General features: G+C 35.4%; 1 protein-coding gene across 20 annotated transcripts in view; it reads left to right on the forward strand.

Annotated features, from left to right (window-relative positions):
- Positions 1–23805, forward strand: part of MBNL1 (muscleblind like splicing regulator 1) — a 179433-nt gene that overhangs the window by 148899 nt on the left and 6729 nt on the right. For 11 of the 20 annotated variants that reach the window (XM_057545369.1, XM_007188142.2, XM_057545367.1 and 8 more), the window contains 6 exons: positions 233–433; positions 10762–11019; positions 12199–12252; positions 13128–13281; positions 20591–20626; positions 21327–21421. In XM_057545369.1, coding sequence (XP_057401352.1) covers positions 233–433; positions 10762–11019; positions 12199–12252; positions 13128–13281; positions 20591–20626; positions 21327–21421 — 798 coding nt within the window. Of the gene's footprint in view, positions 1–232; positions 434–10761; positions 11020–12198; positions 12253–13127; positions 13282–20590; positions 20627–21326; positions 21422–23309; positions 23374–23805 lie in introns of all 20 variants that reach the window. The other 9 variants (XM_057545359.1, XM_057545364.1, XM_057545360.1 and 6 more) reach the window with 6 other exon arrangements.

Consider the following 23805-nt stretch of genomic DNA (forward strand, 5'->3'; position numbering starts at 1 on the left):
AGAAAAACATTGATTTGATGAATGCTTGTTTTAAGAAACATTCTTATCCTAAATGAGAGTAAATAAACATACAATTAAATGGAGAGAGGGAGGGAGGGAAAGAGGAAGCAAAGGAAGAATGGATTATGGATGGATGCATGGATACATGGTTGGAGGATAGATATATAATGCAGGATATCAACTTTGAACCAAGACCTGCCGATTAAATTTTGCTTTGTATTTTATTTTTCAGCCAATGTTTTCAGTTGCACCAAGCTTAGCCACCAATGCATCAGCAGCCTTTAATCCCTACCTGGGACCTGTTTCCCCAAGCCTGGTTCCAGCAGAGATCTTGCCGACTGCACCAATGTTGGTTACAGGGAATCCTGGGGTCCCTGTACCTGCAGCTGCTGCAGCTGCTGCACAGAAATTAATGCGGACAGACAGACTTGAGGTAGGCGTGATTCGTTGGTGTCTTTATGTATTCCATTCTAAATTTCAAAGTGTGCTCTTTGTTTATTTCTTCCATGGCCATAAAGGTTAAAAACAATTCAAAGCAGAGATCTTGGTTTAGTGTTTGGAGCATTTTGCTAGAATATAGATATGCTATATTTGATGAATGTAACATTTATAGAAGCCACAACATCCGTATGTAGAATAGTGGGTAAGAACTTGGACTCTGGGATCAGACTGCTTGTTACTTCATTGTGCCTCAGTTTCCTCATCTTCAAAATGGAGAGACTTATGGCACTTACCTCAAAGAGTTAGTGAGTGTCTGGCATGCAGCAGAAGCTTCCTAAATGGTTCTTGTTATTGTTGCTATTAACAAATTCTATCAATCCCCTGATACGTGTTCTCATAAAGATGTTATTTAGTTACTATCTACAAACTGTTTTAAAAGTTATCGTTGCAAGTTTCCTCATAAGCCTCATAATATTTTGGTTGGAATAGCAAAGCAGCCTTGTTTGTGAAATGCGATTATAAGTTTTTAAATTGTAAATTGGGTGATGCTCTCAGTCTTAGAGTCAAGGATGATCAGATGTATGTACTTTGCTATTGCTACATGAAAAAGAAATGAAAGATATAAATCTTATGTTGAAGTGGTTGTTGAGAATTTTAGCATGGCTGTAAATTAGTGAACTTGGTAAACTCTAGATGAAGGGGGAAGAATGGCAACATTACTGTACACTGCAGCTCTCACATCTAGCATTGGTGTCCATATAAAGAGCAAATGAGCTCTTCCTCTTTTCCCTGGTTAGCACGAGGCAATACTTAGTGCTGAGAACTTTTACGTGTCTTAATACTGAGAAAGCGGCAAAACAAGGCCATTGTGTGAACATAATTGACTCTAATAATTTATCAGTTTAGCAGGAATTTATTTAATAAGCACCAGTTTTTTGTTTATTAAGTTTCATTGCATGCATTACAAAGGATCTCAGATTTCAGAGTAGTTATAACCGCCACCATCTTTTTGACCGTAATAATAATAGTTGATATTTATTGGATATTTACTATCTACCCACCACAGCATTACCCCTTCATATGCAACAAACATTTAATCCCCAAAACAATCTTATGAGGAAGATACTATCATTAACTCCATTTAACAGGGTGATAAATTTATGGAGAGAGATGTAACATAACTTATTCAAGGTCATGTGGGTAGGATGTTCCTGTGGGGTATGAACTCAGAACTACATTTTTAAACACTAGTATATTACTCTCCCTTCCCATACAGGTGATAGTACAAAGAGGAGGCAGCAAATTTTGGCTTGTATGTTCCCTTTAGAGTTTTCATTTGTTTGTTTATTTTAGGCTTATTTTTTTACCTTTCATTGAATGTTTTGGAAAAAGCTACTAATTACAAGAGTTCCACAAGGAGAACTCGGGAAGGATGTTGAGACTTAATTGCATTCCCTCTATGCACCAAGGACTCTGCTGTGTGCTAGAGATAACACCTTGACTTGTGGGTGGTTTGTCATTGCACAATTGTTCTTGCTCATTGATTACCTAAGGCTGTTTGCAGATAAACTGGGAGGAAATTTAAGAAATTTTAAATATTTAAAAATTATTAGATGTTCAACGTATGAATCATCCCTCCCCCTCTCCCCTCCCTCCCCCGCCAACCTTTTTGAAGCAAACCCTGGGTTCATAATGTGTAATTGTTGATTGTTTAATGGGAACCAAATAGGCAGTCTGAGATGAACTTGATAGAATTAATTATTAATAGGAGATGATATTCATAAAGCTGAGAACGTCTCTATTTAAATCTCTGTCAAAGAATCTCTTTAAAAGACTGATTGTGTGGTCAGAACTCTTTTAAACTAATCCTCCCACCATTTTAGGTAGTCTGTAATTGGTTATATTTTGTATGGTGTTTAGTTAAAATGAAGACTTCTGTCTTTTTTTTGTTTTGTTTTTCTTTTGCAAGAAGCTACTTTGAGTATTTTGTCTGTCTTCCTTTCCCATAGTCACAACAAATGGCTACTGTTGCAATGACTGTCATTTCCTTTTAACCGGAATTCCACTTATCTAAATGCCTGATGGTAGGGCAGCTTCCTTATTCTCATTCACAGGATCTGACTCAATGTCACAGTTACAACCTGTTAGGATGTTGCAATGTGAAGCTAAGGGGCACCTTTCTCCTAGCACTTGTGATTTTAGACACTCCTATCTTCAGGGTATTTCCTCTCATGCTAATTGTACTACATCTTGGGAGTCTAAAAGACATGGCAGTAAGTACACACACTTAATTTACACATTTAGTTATTTGGGGTTTAAATCTATACTCTATTTTTAACTCATGGAACTCCCAAGTACATTTTAGAATTTTGAGTTCCTTTTGAGGTGAACAGATTTTGAAACAGTTAAAATATTGGCCAATTCTTCTTGCCACTTCTTTCTCTCTTTGGCTACAAAATAGACAATGAAGAAGTTAAAAACAGGGTAGATTATCAGCCTTCTGGTTCTGTTTAGAAGAACTAACACATATTTATAGCACCCAGTGTGATACTACAAAAAATGTTAAATTGAAAAACAGGAATCGAATCCAAGGATTAGTGCTGGTGATTTTGCTAGTTAGGTGAGTAAGCATAGGTCAAGTTTTTTATATTTTCTGAGCTTCATATTCCACACATATTAAATTAGGGGAATATACCAGATAATCTCTAAGATCACCTCCAGTTAGAACATTCTAGGTGAAATTTAGGTCATTTTCATGTGTTTAATGCCAGCCACAAACTACTGAAAAGGTATTTAATATATAAATAACACACACACCTAAGCTTTCTATCACTATTCATATTATCCATTCTTTGTTGGATATCTTTTAAAAGACCTTGTAGCTGCATACTTTCTATGCTGTAAAATTCAGTCTTCATGGTTTTCTCTAAAGAGAAGCAAATCTCCTGAATATCAGTCACTGAAATGAGGCTTTTAAAATTCCATTTTATAACTTTGGGATGCCTTTGTGTAATTTTCAAGTAGCAGTCATTTTCAATGATTATTTTAAGAAATTGTTAAAATCTGTAGGTACTGGAAAGGACTGAGGTTTTTAGTCTTATCTTTGCTTCATTACAAAGAGTTGGTAATTAAGGAAATCATAGTTTGACCTATTTTCACGACAATAATTTTTTATGGTGCAGAAAGAATCCATGAATGCATTTATTCTCTTGTTTATTCAGCAATATCAAATGAAGAACAATTGAACATCTTTCACGTAAGAACTGTTGTAAGGAATATCTTGAAGCCTTAAAAGGTTATCAGCTGTGTTATCAACAACAAGAAAAGGTCCACCAGAATAGTGCCAAGCTCATAAATGATGCCCAGTAACTTGGTCAGTGAAGGAATAAATGAGTCAGTCAACCAGTTAATCAATTAATTAATCACAGAACGATACATGCCCTTATTCAGAGCTTAAGGTAATGTAACAGAAGAAATAAAATATGACACATTTTAAACATGTGTTAACATTCTCCTTGAGAACATGTTTTACATTTTGAACATTCCAGCTACAAACTATGGCATCTTGTTCATGCCCCTAGTCCTAGAGCAATGGTTTTCAACCTTTAATATGATTAGAATCACTTGGGATGATTGTGAAAAACGCAGGGCCTGGAAATTCCCTGGCGGTCCAATGGTTAGGACTGGGGCTTTCACTGCCCAGGGCCTGGGTTCTATCCCTGGTGAAGGAACCAAGATCCCACAAGCCACACAGCACAGCCAAAAAAAAAAAAAAAAAAATTAAAAACTAAAAAAAAATTTTTAGTGCAGGGTCTCATCCCCACAGACTGATTCGGTGGGTCTTCAGCGAGTCTCTGGAATCCTTTGCACAGATCTGCCAGGTGATTCTAAATGCGAATGGTCTATAAAATACCTATTCCAGGGGATGCCAGCACCTGTTATTTAAGTCTTAACTTTTCATCATTTACCTCATGTACAGTTACTTGTATACAAAAATCTTCCTCCTCCAATGCATTTAGCATTCTACATTTTGTGAAATTGCTGAGAACACAATGTACAGCATTATGAAATATTTTAAGCAATTGGTGATAATTTTAAGGGTAATCTATACTGCATAACAGCATTAACCAAACAAAAGACAAACCAGTGGCCACATATTTCATGTGCTGATGGAGACATTAGATTGCCATTTCGTGAACTACATCATTTTCCTATCAATAGTCTATATGACAAAAACATATGACATATTCCAGGAAAGGTGAGCAAACCACTCGGCTTCTGATACTTTTCAGTTGAAGTTTGTTTTAAAATTCATGTGCCGAAAGTTTTATTCTACTGAGGTAATCATGACATGAATTTCTAATTCAGGCCACTGGATACTGAATACTTCCACTACTTACTGACACAGAAGAGTCTAGTGACTTTTTTCGTATAGGCATAAAAACATATGATACCTACTGCCTACACAAAAAAGAGCATTTAAAGATAAATGTGGATTCAAGTGATAGTGAAAGGCATTCCTGCAAGACATTATTATAGGCATTTAATGGATTTGTCATGATCTATTGCATATAAAAAATGCAATTCAAAGTAAGATTAGAAAAGCAAATGCTTTTAATAATATAAGAAAGGCTTATTGATAGAATTATTACTTCCATATTTCTGTAGAGAGTGTTTGGCTACTGCTTGTATGATATTCTAATTTCTTTAGAAAATTACCAAGAAATATTGAGTTTTATGCACACAGGTCTATGTAGTCTACATTTTTTTTTAATTGTAATAAGGCTTTAGAATGACTCTCTAAAATGTGGTCACACCCCCCATTTAAAACATCTAGTCTCTGTCGATTATTACTGTCTGTGATTAGTTTGAGTTTTGTTTTAGAGATGATAGAATTGTGTAAATTGTTTAAAATAAGGGAATTGCTAATCCTGGCTTAGCCAACTCATATTTGCTGTTTTTCCACCAATTTCTTCATACAAATTAAGGCTAAACTGTCCCTATCTTTGCAGTTATTTAGAAGGAGTAATAAAGGTAACTATAGATTTGAACATTTGGCATATTGATACGTTTGTTTCAGATGTCCTGTCATGCATAGGAATGAATAAATGAAAACCTGGCAGTGGATTTAATGGGAAGTTTTATTTAGTTGGTCATTCCTATGTATTCAGATTTGATTTTTTGAATTACATAAGGTCAAATGACAAATTCTTAGCTGTATCATCTATAGAAATATGCTTGTCTTCACTGGCTTGGTGGTAATGATAGGTTCCACCTTTTAGATTTCAAATAAAACTCCCAGTTGATCTTAACAGAAATTCTCTGAGGTAGCTAAAGTAGATGTCTTTTTCTTCATTTTTTAAAAAATGAGGTTCAGGTAGACCAAATTTGTACAAGTATCAAATAACAGACTGAAACTAGATATCGCATCATCAGATATTTATCTTGGGAATGTAATTTTACAAACAACTAACTAAGATCATTTCCCCTAATCACCAGAATTTTAAGATGTGGATATTTGAATTCTTTTTGAATTGAAAACACAGGTAATTTCTTTGTATTAGATTGTATATTCATGACCTGTAATGCTTTGGGTTCTTTGATAAAATTGTTGATTATCCAGTATTTCTTTTTTAAAGTGTTGTGTTAGCTCAAACTTAATAAAGTCCATGATGCTTACTGTTGAACAACGGGTATGTGTGTGTCTTTGAATAAGCTCCTTAATATTGGTCATTAGCTTTAAATTGACTTCCCAAAGTATTAAAGTACCCTGAGAGTCCCTCTTCCCTGTTACAATTAGCCCTCTCTTCCTGTTTTGAATGTTAGTCTCTAAAGATGACTGAGTTAACTATGTTAAGCACAAAACATAGAATGTCTCTTAAAGAACATGCAAATGGCTGCTTAGTTTTGAATAAGTTCATACATTGACCTTAATTTCCTTAGACTCTCAAGCCTTAACTTGCAGAGTAATGATGAATTTAATACTACTTATACAACCTATTATTATTTTGACCATTTTGAAATATGTTTGTCATGTTTATAGAAATTGAGATCAAATAACAGAACTGTTTATTTTAACCAGATTTGTATAGTGTGTTTTAAGCTATCTGTACATTATCTTATTCAGTATTCATGATCCCAGAGCTAGTGAATATAAACACTAGATAGAACCGAAAATTTCTGATTTCAAACTCTATTCTCTTTCCACTCTACTACTGCTATTTAATTAACAAAAGAAGGTTTATGTAGAATTAATTTAGATTTCCTTGGGAAGTTTTTCTGATTGCTTTTTCTTTTGATTATTTGAAGTTTATATGCCAAAGGTGTTTTTCTGGAAATGGAATTTAGTACTTTAATGTTTTCAGTGAATATTTTTATTGAAATGATGGTTTTTACTGTAAAAGCAACCTCTTATCCATTTTGTATGAAAGTTTACAAAACTTACCTGATTTCCAAAGCAAATCCTGCCTTAATACTTTTTTTTTAAATTGGATTAGAGTTGATTTACAATGTTGTGTTAGTTTCAGGTGTACAGCAAAGTGAATCAGTTATATGTATACATATATCCACTCATTTTTAGATTCTTTTCCCATATAGGCCATTACAGAGTATTGAGTAGAGTTCCCTGTGCTATACAGTAGGTCCTTGTTAATTATCTATTTTATATATAGTAGTGTGTATAGGTCAACTGCCTTTAATACTTATAGTACATATAAGTACTTATACTTAGAAACATTCTTTTTGATTGAAGCACATTATGTGTTTAGCTAATATCAATAGATGGAATTATTTTCATCTAGGTTTGAAAACCACTTACCAAACTGTAAAAAGTACTTATATATGTTGACCCACTAATGCCATTTCTGCACATTTATCCTTAGAGAATGATTTTTTAAAGAGTGTGGTCATGAATATACTCTTTGCAACATTATTTGTAATATGGGAATATTGGAAATAATCTAGATGTTCTCTGAAAGAGTTACTTATATCATACACATCTATTTTATGGAATTTGATGCACCCAGCAAAAATGATGACTCTGGACACTATTAAGTAAAACAAATAAACAAAAAGCTTATGCTACATTGTTGAGCAAAAACAGATCACCAAGTAATAGCCATACTATAGTTACAACTATTTGAAAAATATGTTCGTGCAGAAGATTGGATGAGAATAGAAAAAAGAGCCATAATGTTGTTAGGATTTTCAAATTTAATTTTATCTTCTTTGTTCCAAATTCTCTTTATGGTAAATTGTGCAATTTCTTATCCTGATTTGAATTATAAGGTTAGATTTGTTGAAATTTTGTCTGTCAACTATAATTTGCTAACACAGTACTACAACTAAGAGATTTCTTTTGGGGAAGCAACACAGTCTAAAGTTTTCTTGAGTTTATCAGGCCAAACCCATATTCAGCAGTCAAGGGATAGATCCCATTTTATTGATGGTCATTATTAGAGAAAAATCTGTTTGAAAAGTTTTGGGAAGTTTGTTCTATTCAGATAGGTACCCAACAATCTATATATACATCCAAAGCTTGGCAAACTTCTCTAGCCCCTCTAGCCTTGTAGCTCTCACCAGTACAAGTTTTCACAAGAGATTTTCAATTTCTTCTCTATTTTTTTCAAAGGCAAGAATAATAGGAGAACAGCTATTTCAGTATATTTCTTCTGTCCCATTTCTCTTGTCAGGAGGAACCTTAAGTTGGAAAAAAAAATGAAACAGTCAAAAATGTATATCATGCAAAAACAGTTAACTAAGTTCTTGCAACATCAGAAAAGGCTGGATTTAGGAACAAAATTCTGAGCTAACTGCTAGTTATCAACTCTGCTTAAATGTTTTTTAGAATTCTCCCTCAATGCATCCTGCAAGACAGTAAAGAGTACAAAACTGTAATAAACCAATTATTAACCTATACAAACCACACTGACACATGCATAAAGCAAATGGAGAGGGACGAGAAGGGGTCTTAGAATGATCATCTTTATGCAACCTGATTTTAAGTTCACATCCCTGAAAATAAAAAGAACGTTGAGATGGACAGAGAAATAAAAAGTCAGAATCAGCCTGGCACTCAGGCTATATTTTGGGAGAATGATGCTCACATTTCTGGCACCAGCACTGGCATAATTGTTTTTGAAAAATTGCAGATCTTTGATTCTAATAGTTATTCAAGATTCTACAGATAAGACTACCTTCAGATCTTCTTTCTTGCCAGTGTGGCGAAGAGTGAGAGAAACTGGAAAACAGAGTGTTGGTTCAGCTGCTGCCAGTTTCTTTGCGAGCATATTCGAGAAAGCAGGAATTACTGAAGAGCTAACAGCAGTAGTGTCCGAACACAGATGGTTTCCTATTGGATGAGGCTGCATTGACACAGATTTGTTTAAACAGAAAAGTAACTTTTTTGTTTATGCTGTGGTATAAATTTAGCATAATTTTACATATATACGTGAAGAGTTTTTATCCTCATTTAAGTGTTCCTCTCTTCCTATTTTGATGAGTCTAATTTAGTAAGTGGGGATTTGTGGTGTAGAAAGCTGCACAGCTGATTCCCGTCGTCAGTGAGAGTGGAGGACAATAGTTCTGGATAACAGCTTTACCACTTTTGCTTTTCAAATTATAAACTGGCTATCCTTGTTTTCTTTTGTTCAAGAAGATAAATGCAACGATAAAAAAAAAAGGATCTTCTGTAACTTCCTAAGTCATCTTTGTATTCCTAATATCTCTCAGAGTGTCTGGCACAGAGTAGTTACTTAATAATTTTTAAAAATTACATAAATTGAGGTGATGAATAGAGTTGGCTCATTGCTATGTGGAATGCAATGCTTTAGCTAGCTTGATGTTTCCAAATGGTGCAAGATGTCGTTTATAATGCTCTTTTTAAGATATACCACGATACAAATTATAGAGACCTTTTTAAAAGGAAACACTTTTCCTCAATAATGGGATATGGATGTAAAAGGGGGAAATGCCTAGAATTAAATGTGATCATTTCATGTACTTAAATCCAAGAAAATCTTTCTTTTTTTAAATCACAACGGGGTTTCCCCCCCCTTTTTTCCTCTTGATGAATTCCAAAATTGAGTGTTCAGAGTCTGTATTCGCTCAGTTTGTAAAAAGATTTGTGAAAAACAAAACGGAAACATCCTTGAAGCATGAAGTAAGAGCGTAAAAATATTTGGGCATTCTGTGTTTAGATGGCCCTCTTGTGGTAAAAAGGTCAAACTGTTCTGACTGAAGACAGCGCCGGCAACCTCTTGATTAGAGCAAGCACCATGACAAACTTTAATAGTTAGTGTCAAAATCGAGCAAATGAATGAAAAATAACCCATTTTCACCTTTCCCCAGGGACCCCATCCAAAATTAATAGATATGAAACAAACAGTAACAAAAACTAATCTTTTTCCATCTGCTTTTTATAGCTAGCAGGTAAATCTCTAATGATCAAAAACTTAGCTCTTGGAAACATTTTATGAAAAAGCTATCATTTGACTTTTTACACTTTCACTCTTAAATAATTTCTGATTAGCATAAAAGTTGCAAAAATAGAACCAAGAGTTCCTGCCTATCCTTCACCCAGCTTACCTAAATATTGACAGCTTACATAGCCATGTTACCACTCACAAAACCAGAAAATTAGCATTGATATGCTGCTATTAGCCTATCTACAGACCTTAATCAGATTTCACCAGTTGTCCTACCAACATCCTTTCTCTGACTCCAGGATCATTCAGTCAGTGACAGTGTCTCAATCTTTCTTTGTCTGTCATGACCTTGACACTTTGGAAGAGTACTGATCAGTCATTTTGTAAAACATCCTACCATTTTAGTTTGTCTGATGTTTCCTCATGATTAAATAAATTCAGGTTATGCGTTCTCAGCAGTAATACAACAAATGTAATGTTGTATCCTTTTTTCAGTGCATCATATCAGTAGGTACATGATGTCATTATGTCTTTATTACTGGTGATATTAACTTTGTTTGATTAAAGCAGTGTCTCCAGGGTTCTTCACTATATAAAGTTACTGTTTTCCCCCTTGGTAATGAATAAGTGTGTCAACATAATTTAAATTAGATATTTTACCATAATTAGGATCATAAATGTGTTTTCTTTCTCATGGACATTTTACTGAAATGGGATTATAATTTGTATACCGAACCAAGAATGTTTTCAAGTTGTTTTGTGGTTCCTTTGCAAATTATCTTTTCCCCTTTCATTTGTTGGCTTCTATCACCAGCCTTGCACTTTAAGTTAAAATCTTCGGAAAGTTTCTACCTGTCCGTGTTGACTGACCCCTGTGCACCTAATGACCCCGTAGGTATGTCGAGAGTACCAGCGTGGCAATTGCAACAGAGGAGAAAACGATTGTCGGTTTGCCCATCCTGCTGACAGCACAATGATTGACACCAATGACAACACAGTCACCGTGTGTATGGATTACATCAAAGGGAGATGCTCTAGGGAAAAGTGCAAATACTTTCATCCTCCCGCACATCTGCAAGCCAAGATCAAGGCTGCCCAATACCAGGTCAACCAGGCCGCTGCAGCACAGGCTGCAGCCACCGCAGCCGCCATGGTGAGTAGAGACCTCAGCTCAGTCCTCGTTAACAGCCAAAAGAGCAAAGTGAACAACTATGTCTGACGACAAGCTATTCGTTTATTAACCTTTTTTAAAAAAATTTTTTGCTGAAGATATGTTTGTTCAGGTATCCCAGACAATACATAATGAAGTTACCCTTCAGAGAAGTGAGGGTAACTCCTCAGATGGTTCAGATTGCTCCTACTCTCGGCCTAGCTCTTAATACTGTGTCTTATTCTGGATGTAGGGTTTCTGAAATTTCTGCTTTGTACAGAACACCTGTCTCCTTTTCGGTTTGACGGTACTGCCATTTTCGGTCCTCTTATTTCTGTGTGCCATCTAATCAGCCATTGTTTTCCTTCGGTGTGTTCTTTTGCACATCAAGGCTCTTCTCTACATGTATCTTGCTTTTAACCATAACAAAATCTGGAACTATTTAGGAGAATTGCTTCAACAAAATTGTTTTTAGAATTAGCTACAAGATTTTGAACAGTTTGCTGTCTAGGTAATCTTAAACAATATTGTGGCATAAACAGAACTGTAAAACTAGAGAAGCTTGCCTATGCCATTATGTAGAAAGGAGAAAGCAGTACTCAAGGAGGAGTTAGAAATTGGATCATTTAGAACAGGTACTCAACTATATATACTTAAGGTAAATTTTAATGTGATCTAATAGCTGATTTTAATGAGTCCATTTTTGTTCTTTGCTTAGCTGTTGTAATGTTGTCCTTTTTTTTTACATAAATATATGACAATCTTTAAAATATTCATAAAAAAGAACACTGTGTGGTATTTCATAGCACAGTAAAATAATCACGGGAGAGGTCTTTTCTGTGTTTGTTTACGGATACTTGAGCAAAAATACAGAAGGCAGACTCTCTCCTCCTCTCTTCCTTTCACTCTTTTTTTTTTTTTCTGTTAGAGTATCTTGTTTGTAATTAACTACAAAGAGGAGTTATCCTCCCAATAACAACTCAGTAGTGCCTTTATTGTGCATGCTTAGTCTTGTTATTCGTTGTATATGGCATTCCGATGATTTGTTTTTTTATTTGTTTTTTCTCACCTACCCAAAAATGCACTGCTGCCCCCATGATGCACCTCTGCTTGCTGTTTATGTTAATGCGCTTGAACCCCACTGGCCCATTGCCATCATGTGCTCGCTGCCTGCTAATTAAGACTCAGTCGGCTGTCAAATCACTGAAGCGACCCCTCGAGGCAACCTTTGACCTGGTACTATGACCTTTCACCTTTTAGCTTGGCATGTAGCTTTATTGTAGATACAAGTTTTTTTTTTTTTTAATCTATTAAAAAATATATATTCCTTTTTCTGTTATAAAGTTGTAAAGTACAATGAAAAACTGAGTGTGGTTTCCTGACAAAATTAGTGGAAAGACTGTAATACAAGTTCCTGGACGGATATCATACAATGAAAGATTCCGAAAGCCCAGCAGCCCACATTCAGTTTAACTACATTGTAGACTATTCTAATGGAATACTTGAAGGACATTAAAAATGTATTTTTGGACTGTATATTTATGTACCTGTTTGGTTAGCATGGCTTTAGTGATAGAATTATTGACTTTTGAATATTTATAGTTCAGTGTTTTAAGAAAAAAAAAACTTGCATGCTCTGGGACATGTGCATGTTTAGGTAGACATGGGGGGAGGGGCAGAGCGGGACTGATTTTTATTTTACCTGTTTCGGTCACTCCGTACAATTAACTATTAACATTGCTTATACTTGTCAGTCCTCACGGAGCTCGCAGTGCAGCTTTTCTTCTTTTCCCAAGTCAATGGCTTCTCCCAGAAAGCCTGAAGCATTATGGGACTTAAAACACTTTAACACATTATAACATGTGCTCTCATACTAGTGGGTTCCCCCCCCCCCACCAAGACAAAAATAATGCTTCCTTTAAAGCTTTTATCTTGCTTTTTTTTTTCCCCTTTAAATTTTTGTTTATTGAATGCTTTTTCCCCCTTGGGTAGTTAAGTGCTCTGCTGCTTGCTTGCTCATGCTTCCTAACAATTTTAGCCTTCAACTGATTTTTCTTTTTTCTTTTTCTCTTTTTACTGGTATTTGTTTTTTATACTCATTCACTAAACAGGGAATTCCTCAAGCTGTACTTCCCCCATTACCAAAGAGGCCTGCTCTTGAAAAAACCAACGGTGCCACCGCAGTCTTTAACACTGGTATTTTCCAATACCAACAGGCTCTAGCCAACATGCAGTTACAACAGCATACAGCATTTCTCCCACCAGGTAAGGGGTTTGAGTTTATTAATAAATGAATCTGATGATCCATGTAGAGTTCTACTGGTAGAGCAGATAAACCATGCCCCCAGTTGTTTTTAGCCATAGAGCAGGTGGAAGGTAAGATGGAAACTTGTCTGAGGTATCTCCTAGGATTTTCCTTAAAAACTAAGAATTTTAGCTTAATGAAAGATGGATTAGAGATCACTGATGTTTTATATATTTATTTTTGTCTGTGTAATTTGGAACTGAAATAGAGTTCTTTTCTTTTCTTTTCTCTTTCCTCAACACTGTTTGTTATATGTCTGTCAAGCTATTTTATGACCCTTTCCTGCTGTAAGACCCCTTTGCCTTCATGATTCCATAGAGTTCATTTGAATTATATGAAATGACACTTTTCAGTTTTGATTTTTATTTTTCAGCCTTTTTGTTTTCAAGGTGGAGAATAAAAAACTGACTCTGTGTTCCAGAGCTCTTAAAAAGTGCTCTTATCAGTACCAATCAGTATACATCACTTAAAATTGTTGCTCCTGAGCTAATATTGAAGTAGCCCTAAGTGCCCAGTGAAGTTTACATTTATTGTTGAGTTATACATTTGTGGTTTCAGTTGATTACAACTTAGTCAAATAAACATACTCTAGAACTATACACAAAGATATACAATTTAAAAACATAAATAATCAGAAAATTAGTTATCTGGAAATTTATTATTTTTGCTCACTCATCATTTACTTCAGAAAATACATATTACACTTCTTGTAATCTGGAATTCAACTAACCAGAGACTCTAATCTTATTTTCCTCTTTACCTCTTAATCTTTCTAAAAAATTACCATGTGTTAAGAGATTTATTTAATACAATAATTTTATTAATTAAATTGATAAATTTATGGCTAGATGTGTATGTCAAAGATCCAGCCCCATTAGTATATTGTACTATGTTAACAGTATTTACAGTGCATTAGGTTCAAAATGCCGTGAGGGAATGTGTTAATTTGTTTTTGAATAATGAGAATAAATTATATTCACATTAGTTTTTACTGCTAAGCACAACTTTTTATACAGCGCATCTTTGAAAACTAGCCATCCCTATGTAGAATATGTAGTAACATTCAATGAACTAGAATATTCCACTAATTGAAATAGCCTGTCCTAGAACCACAGATAAAATGATATTTGTACTCATGAAATAGTGTCTATCAAGTTGCAGTTTGTCCATTTTAGAACAGAAATTAAATCATTTTGATCTGTAGGGTATTTGTTGCATTCTGAGGGAAAAGTCACATTTGTTTTAAGTTTTATAAGATTAAAAAATTTCTTCTCAACGTATACAGTTTTTCAGAGATTTCCAGAAATGAATCTTTTTGCTTTAGTATAAATTGCCATGCCCCTGGATTTATGCTGTCTCCAACAAGTAATCTATCAATTTTTCTATAGTCAGCTCAGTAGACAAAGTTTCAAGGGATTGTAGGTAACTACCATAATCTCTTTGAAGAAATTAAAAATTATTTTTGTCAGTTTATTTCATTGAATAAAACATTACTACTAGAAATGACAGTTTCCCTATTTAAAAATCTAAAAGTAAAAACAAATCTAACTTCTTCCATAAATTATTTAAAGAAACCTAAAATAATCTGTTTTATCAAATGGGTTTTGCATCAGTTTCTCCAAAAACATTCAAATGACTGAAGATTTTTCTAAATAAGTGTAATCATTAATTGCATGATATGCATGACTCTGACTTATGACAATAGTCTCTCCCTGGAATGGTTTTTAGTCTGTGGATAGGACAGAGCAAAAGATGATAGGTAAGGTCAAGTCAGAGAAAAACAATAAATACCTTCATAAGTCAGAATCATACTTATCTCTCTGTTCTAGAAATTAAGCATTGTTAATTTAAATAAAATGTGCCACAATATATTGAAATATGCTGAAATTTTTAAGATGCATTTGCGTTTTTATGATGAATTTGCATCAGAAATATTCTGTTCTTGATATTTGTAGTCAACATGCTATGAAATTATTGCAATAGTAATATCAAATAAGATTTATTTGTAACCCAGTTTTAAAGAGCTTAAGCTGCGGGTTAACCTTTATTAGTCACATAATCAGAAGTAAGTACTGCCTCCATCATTCCTTAAAAATATTTTCATTGTCAGGACTTTCCCTGGCTGTCCAGTGGTTTATACTCCACGCTTCCACTGCAGGGGGCACGGGTTCGATCCCTAGTCAGGGAACTAAGATCCTGCATTGCGCTCATTGCGCAGCCAAAAATAAAATTTTCATTATCATACATACCTGTGTGCCACTATGGCATTAAAAAGTTAAAATGGATAGCCCATTTATACCTCTGCCAAACCACTTTATCAGACAGCCAGAAAGGAAAGAAATCTAATGCAGAGAATATAAAACCCAAATGCCTTAAGGGCCAGGCAGGAAACATGAATAAGTGAGCAGGAAATAAATTAGGAGCTGTGGGGTCTGGGAGGCACTGGAGAGCACAGGCCCAGTCTAAAGGGGACGGTCAGTGTTCAGACTTAGCCCTTTGCTGCCTTAGAGGATTATCTGCCTAGTAGGCAATGTGCACTGCACAATACCCTTTGTGGTTCCACGTACATCAGAGTCTTTGTGAACAAGGGGTGGTTGTGTCTTTTCCTCCCAGGGTTGGTTGTATACAAACTGTACAACCTAATGCAGTGGCCCTGGTGTCCAGTGTTGCCAGATCTTATGATTTTTTTTTCCAGATATTCTGGACATTTAGATATTCATATGTGAAATCTCTCAATTTTGAAATATTGTCAACTAACTTAAGTTTTTAAGTATACTTTGAGAGCTACAGAAAATCCATCCTACCACAAATTCATATGTCATCTTACGTATAACACCTGGGAGAAAAAGAAAGTCATTTTCCAAAGTCTAGGTTATTCTGCAGAGGTATAGAAGAATTATATGATCAGAGCATCCTATCTAACCACAGTATTATAATTTGGAAGTTATATTCTGAAGACTTTATTGGAACTGATTAGAAAAAGGAAGTCATTTATTTTTTGCAGTTTAGAGTTTTAGAGCTCTGTAGTCTGTTGCTTCAATCATAACTTCAGGGACATGCAGGTCTATTTCATTGAAGTTACAATGAAGCATGGTTGGCTAAATCTTTAGAGCAGGTAACTCTGTATACAGAGTAAGTTGCTAGCAAAAGATCAGGGTTCAGTGGCAAGCCAGCTAGCTAGCTAAGAAAAATTAGTATATACCGTAACTTTTAAGAACAAACTGGGACTTACGTGGCCTGTACCCATCTATCCATCATCCATCCATGTATGCATTCATCTATCCATTTATCCATCCATCCTTCTAACCATGTATCTATTCTTCTCTCTCACCCTACCTCCTTCCCTTCCTCTCTTTCTTCTGTTCCTTCCCTGTTTTCCGTCCACCTATCCGTCTACTCATCCATCCGTCCATTCATCCATCTTTCTATTTATTCAATCAACCCCATCCCACTGCATCTCCCTCCCACCCACCCCAAGAAAGTTTTCTGGCCTTTTGTTTTTACACCCTCCATCTCACTTAAAGATAAATACAAGTAATTTGGATTAAGTTCACATTGAAGCTTTGGTGTTTTTTTTTTTTTTAGTTATATAGTCCTTTTTTTTTTAACCTTCACCCTTTAAAACTAAATTCACTATTTATACAGATTATGCATAATCTAGGGTCTAATTATGTTGTAGTTATAAATTTCACCCCTGAAATTAGAGTGTGTAAGAAATAACACTTTTATTTACATCAGATTTATTTTCCTGAACCGAAATTAAGTCCAATTCTAAACTCCAATTTCACTGTGTTGGAGAGAAATATCAGGCGACATCACTGGGATTCCAGAACCCCATCTTCACATCTCTTCTTTCTGTTTCTACTCAAATAGAGGTCCTGTGCAGTCCAGTAGTCTCAGACAGGCTACCCATTCTCCATTCTTCAGTCAGCACTGGTCACTGCTGATGTACTCAATGTCCATGTTTACAAGATCTCTTGAAGGCAGGTACTCCAGGGCTTCTATGCCTGCCTTGGGTACAAGCATCCTTGCCTGAGCCCCTTAGCCTCCCATGCAGCCCATTCCCTGGAAAGCCTGCTGCCTGCCGGCTGCTGTGAAAGAACACGCCACATGCCTAACTACCCAGGGACCCTGCACACTGCCCGCCTCCTCTCCAGGGTCTGGAGGAACTTTTCTCTCTGCTCTCCTTCACAGTTTTTGCCTACATCCTCAGAAGCACACCTCTCTTCTCTCCTCCTAGCATATTGCCCTCAGTCAGTTTAGGTTTATGATTTCAAAAGACCTAAAAATAAGTTTGCTGTAAACGGCTTCAGCTTCGCCTTGCGTGGCAGCACTACCAGAAATAAGGAAACAAAAGGCCAGGAAACTTTCCCTGGGGGTTGGAGTGAGAGGGGAGTTGCAGAGGGATGGGGTGGTTTTTACAGAAAGAATAGAAAACAAAGATTTCCAGCTTATCACTTTCATTATAGTTAATGAAATTAATGCAGATGGTTTACTTGAAACTTAGCATAGTGATTACAAATCTGGCTTGGAAGTTTAAATATAGCTCTACCACAAGATATAATTTCTCTATACTTTCATTTTTTTCATCTATAAAATGGGGATAATAGTAGTAATTATTTCATAGAGTTGTGTTTAAGTGAGTTCTAAACATATTTGATAAAAACATTTTCTTAAAGCACTTTTATAGACAAGTCTAAGAGTTTAGAATAAAGCCTGGCATGTAGTAAGCACTGAGTTTTATTTATTATTTCCCAACTCAGTAGTGCAATAAAGTAGAATTCAATAGATTGAATAGAAACAAATAAATTATATGAAGCTGTTGCTTCTTTAGATATCAATTTTGAGAATAATTCAACTGATTGTGAACTTTTAGTTTGAAATGATATAAATTATTTTTAGAAGACTTTAAATCAGCTTTATACTTCTATCATAATCTACCTAAATAGGCTTGAATTACCATATCTAAATTCAAACCTCCAACCAAATCTCCAGTATAATTCTTTTTCTCTCTACTTCCTTCCTTTCTCCTTGAACTGATTTTACCTACACATACGTCTCATTTGCAACTTACCTTCCTAGTAATTTTTTCTGCACCTTCATACAGATCAATTTAAAATTTTAATATAAATATCATGTAATTAAAGTATTGCATTCCTCAGAAACACACCATTCTGCTCTGCAAATATCTTCGTAGGGGAAATTCAAAATTGACAAATATATTCACTTAAATGTTGCCTTGTGCTGAAAATTGAAGAAAATACTTTTAATTGGCTACTTGTACAATCATTATTAATCAATCAACCCATCTGATGTAAAGATGGATATTATGGTCATTTCAAAAGTGATTTTTGTTTTTGGTAAGTGGGTCCTACAGCATTATGTCTTCATATTTGTGAGTTATTGCACCCTGGCTAGTATTTTCATTGCTGCCTTATGTTTATTTGCTGCAAATCCCTCTCAAAACTGTGTGCATTGGTTATAATGTTAATAAGGAAGATAACTCAAACTGAAATGCAAATCATAAATGCTTTAGAGTTTTAGAGAGCTAGGGTAAGGTTAACTCATTTTCAGCATGTGCAGCCTTAATTATGCATGGGATGAAATACAATAGGCAAATTGCAGCATAATAATAAATTTAAAACCTATAACCTATACAGTATTTAAAACGAATATTTATCAAATTGCACATTATTCCTTTTCATTCATCTTTTCATCCTCTCTTTCTCAGTCTTCCCACCCCACTATTATAGGATAATGATTTCATAAGATCTAGAGTATTAAATTTTGCTTGCTCTACTGTCTCAATTTACCGTCTTTGTTATCACTGGTTTGTTTTTGTTGTCTTTCACAAGTCTTTGACTCAGTAGTGGTAGCAAATGACAGAGATCTCCAAGTGTCTTAAATAATGCCTATCAATGTAATAGTACTCCACCTGAGAGGATGCCGCCCTAGCTCCATTACCTAGTTTAATCACTGATCATTGTGCCCACCGTGTAATTGTGATAACAGTCTAATTGCATCTGTTACAAGGATGCCAGTTAAGTAATCTGTGCTTCTCAATGGCAGCTTTGTTTTATAGGGCCATCTCTGACAAGACACAATTGGCAGATATTTTCCTAACAAATGTTCATCCCAGATGCTGCTAGTATTTAAATAGGATGCACCAAGATTCAGATAGAAACATAAAATCATTTGATATTTTAAAACCTAGAAGTCTAAAATAATCTCATAGAAAGAACAGTAATTCAGTATGTGGGAAAGTGCCCCGTAGTTGGTAAAATAAGTTAGATTTTTCAATGTTTATATGTCAAAGAGAACAGGGACTAGATACGTAATATTGATTTTAACGTCATGGTGGAGCCATTGTGAGCATCTCATATGCTAACACCCCGTATGCAATGTATATATCTTCATTATCTCCCATTCAGGGTTTTTATTGAAATCTAATCAACCGTTTTTTGGACGTGAAATTTTGTAGAACACTTGCTATTCCAAGAAGTCCTGAGGGTCTAAACCAGCAGTGAAAACCAGTCTGTTTTCCCAGATACCTACTAAGTAAACCAGTTCGAGACTTATACGAAAGTATATCCCGTCTAAATGTTCTCCTTGCATTTAAATTCCCAACTAAGGCAATGCAGAAGTTCACTTTCGCTTTATGCATAATTTATTGCTTGGTACCCCTCCGAATAAAATTCCTGTAGGGATGATCACAACCCCTTCCATGTCTGTGTTGTTGTCGCTACAGTGAACAGGGAAATAAATAAAACCAAAAGAATGAAAATGCATGTTTCGGTTTCATTACATTGTCAAGTCAGTTTTGTGCATTGGATTATTTAGCGTCTTAATAATAAATATCTCTAACGATTTAACGTGTGCTCAGTTCATAGGTTGAAGTCAGAAATAGCAAAGCTGCCAGATGCCTAGTAACCAGATCAAAACAAAACAAATCGCAGTATTATTTTTAAAAGAAATAAGCAGGTTTCAGTTTTTTCCCAAAATACTTTTATTTGTAGGCAGCAATTAGGAGAAACAGCGTGTACCACCAGCACACAGTTAAACTGGCTTTTATTCTTCACTTGAGACTAGTTCTAATTGATCACTATGCTGTTGTATGATTTGATCGTGCTGACTGTTACATGCCACTGTTCCCATAATAACAATTTTTCTTCTTTGTTCAAATGAATTTCCTAATTACACGTGTGATGGGATGTTTTAATTCTTTTCCCTTTTCAAATCCACCTTCCTGTTGCAATGCATGATGGGCAGGTTCAATATTGTGCATGACACCCGCTACAAGTGTTGGTAGGTGCCAGCTTTGTTTCTTGATTATCTTAAACCTATGGTGCACCTCACAGCCCCTCAAAATCCACTGCTAAGTTTAACTTATATCTATTGGGCAAGTCCATTCCCTTTTTACTAACACTTGTCAATTAAATGCCATTTTCTATTTAATTGACATGGACTCACATAAATGTTTTCTTTACACACAAGTTTCCTTTAGTCACCTTTGGTGGATTTTGATTGGACTATGAGTTCTGGTGTGTTAAGAAAAAAAAAAAAAAACTATCTCATAAAAGTAATATATTGTATATTTTTACAATAGTAAATAAGAAAACGTACTTTTATTCGAACAGATTAATTGTATATATGAAGTAAATACCTGTATTTTGACTTAGATTTTGAATGTCTGACTATGAACACTATATAAAATTCCTGTTTTTGACTTAGCAAATTAAGCCTGTTTGTGTCAATTTTCTTGATTTGATGGTAACAAGCTTTTTTTCCCCTTTTTTTTTTCTCTTTCATCCCCCTTCCCCTTCTCTCCTTGGAATGTTGTCCTGCTTTGCGCTGTGATTGCATGTCACTCACTGGTGATGACGCCCCCGTCACACGGCTTGTTGCTGTGATAAATACCATGCCCAATTATCTCCTCCATGTTGCCATGGTTTCCATATTGCTACACTCTTCTGTATGTTTGCTTATATGATTTTCCCTCCGAAAGTTCCCATGGTGCACGGTGCTACGCCAGCCACTGTGTCCGCAGCAACAACATCTGCCACAAGTGTTCCCTTCGCTGCAACCGCCACAGCCAACCAGGTTTGCTAATTTACAGCTTTGTTTCTTAAAAACCAACTCTCGTAGGGCTCAGTCCAACAGCCCTGATGCACGTGGATTTCCCACTGAGGTCCGTGGGAGTCGCATGTCCGTGAGGGCTGTAGAGGGTGCTTTAAGAGCATGGGGTTTCAAAGATACCTCTTGTTGGCCTACACATTCTCTCTGATGAGCGGCAGAATGCTTTTATGCCATTTATAAGTGCTCCAAAGTTGTCGCAGCTCCATTTCTAAAGCTACTAAAATGATATTTACACAAGCAATTCTCAGTTGGTCTCAATCCATCACGCAGGTGTTTTGACCAATCGAAATTACATAGGGTAGTGTATACAGATGTTGAACTACAGTGCGGCACACCTGAAACTTATAATTTTTAAAATACAGGTGATTTTAAGGTTTTTGTTATAAGCATTTGATATATACAATTTCTTAGTTCTTGCCCAAATTCTTCATAAAAAGCAAAATATTTAAATGTGTTATCTATGCCACAAATGACCACTCTTGTAAATAGAGTTTGTTATAAATTCATTATAGTTTTATTCAATAAGCAGATTGCATATTCAAAATAAGTTAAATTTGTGTCCAAGTTTTGATTCTCAATGATTTAAGGGAAAAAATAAAATTCCTAAGTGCTCTTATTTCTGTAACTACTCAGCATAAACGTTGGAGGGTTATGAAGGAAAAAAAAAGGCATCCAGTACGGCAAATTGAGTCATTCTATGTTCCATACAAGTTTATGGAGTGACAAATACACAGGATATTTTTAAGTAAAAGGAATCTGTTTCAGAAATTTAAACTTTATGATGTGATTATTCAAAAGAAATTGATTATTAAAATATTTACATTTTAAAATTTGCATGGATTCAACCAGCGTTTTCTGCTCCTATTTAAAAGTATGTTCTAGAAAATACTGGTTGAGTCAAAGTCAAATTTATGTGAAGTAGGCTTTGGCTTGAATATATAGATATGTTTGTTATGAAAGTAAAGTTCAATAGGGTTAATAGCATATGAAAAAATCTAGAGGCAAATCAAATTTCAGATAACCCCCAGACCAAGGTTAAATGTAGCCAAATGATTCTCAAAAGAACCAGTATCAGATGGGAATCAACATGTTGCCCCTTTGGGAAAAGAAGACCAATTAAGTGCCATCCGAATTCGCAGTTAATGCTATAAAGAGTAGCCACCCTTGTTTCTCTAGCGCACCATGTACTGTTGAAGAAGAACTATAAGCTATTAGTGTAGCCATTAAAAACTTTCAAAAGCAGCATGCCAAAATGGATGTATTTTAAAGTTTCAGACAAGCTTTAAACATTTCTTGGCAAAGAATCATTAGTTTTTCCAAAGCTTGTCAAAATAGCCCTGGATTTATGCTAACACGTCAGACTCATTTACAAGAATGCTAGATTGTGCATATGTGGCATGTTAGTAAGTAATCTATGGTAGAAATATCTTAATGGATTCAATGCAGTCCGTTTATGGCGCAGATTAATGATGTTGAACTCTCTTGTGTGTACCATGTATGACTATAGAATTGCTGGTGTAAGCAGAACTACAGCAAAGCAAATTTCAACATGCCCTGGCTACCTTGGTTGTAGGGGACACTTTACTTTTTGCATTGTGCTGTGACCATTTCATGCATAATCTTGGGTCTTCATACTGTTTCACAACCAAAAGAAAGAAAAGGGAATGGATATATATATATATACACACATATATTATATCTACATATACATACATATGTATATGCCTACAGTACAGTAGCAATGCTGGAAATAGCTGATGCCACAAAATGCAGCCTGCATGCATGCAGAAGTTTATAGCTGGCCCTTCATCTGCATTGATTGGTGTTGAAGGTCCTTGGTATGTTTCGACAGCCCCATCCTTGATGCTTCTACACTGTTGGGTGCAACATCCTGTCCTGCAGCAGCAGGAAAAATGGTATGAGAAGCTTCATTATGCTTGGAGCACATTTTCGTGCCATTTGCCAATGCTGTAAAATTGTGTAAAGATATCAGCTGAGAAATGGAAATAAAATAGAGACATATTAATTTACACTCCAGACTGTGGATTGTAATATGTTGAATTGGTCTAGGACATCTAAATTGAAACAACAACAAAATGCCTTCGTGTATGTGGTTTTACTATTCTCCCATCAACCTTGCCGAAATGGGATTAGTGCCATTTTAGAGATGAGGAAACCTAAGCGTAGAGTAAGTGCTTTGCTCAAGGTTACACACCGGGAAATGGATCAATAGTGTTAGAACCCGTGCTTTCATTCCTCTGATTGTCTTCATCTATTGTGCTGCCTCTCCCAGGACAGCAGCCATACTTCTGGGTTGGAGGAGAATCAGGCTACAAATTGGAAGAGCT

The sequence above is a fragment of the Balaenoptera acutorostrata genome, chromosome 4, assembly GCF_949987535.1.
Source record: "Balaenoptera acutorostrata chromosome 4, mBalAcu1.1, whole genome shotgun sequence".
Taxonomy (NCBI): domain Eukaryota; kingdom Metazoa; phylum Chordata; class Mammalia; order Artiodactyla; family Balaenopteridae; genus Balaenoptera; species Balaenoptera acutorostrata.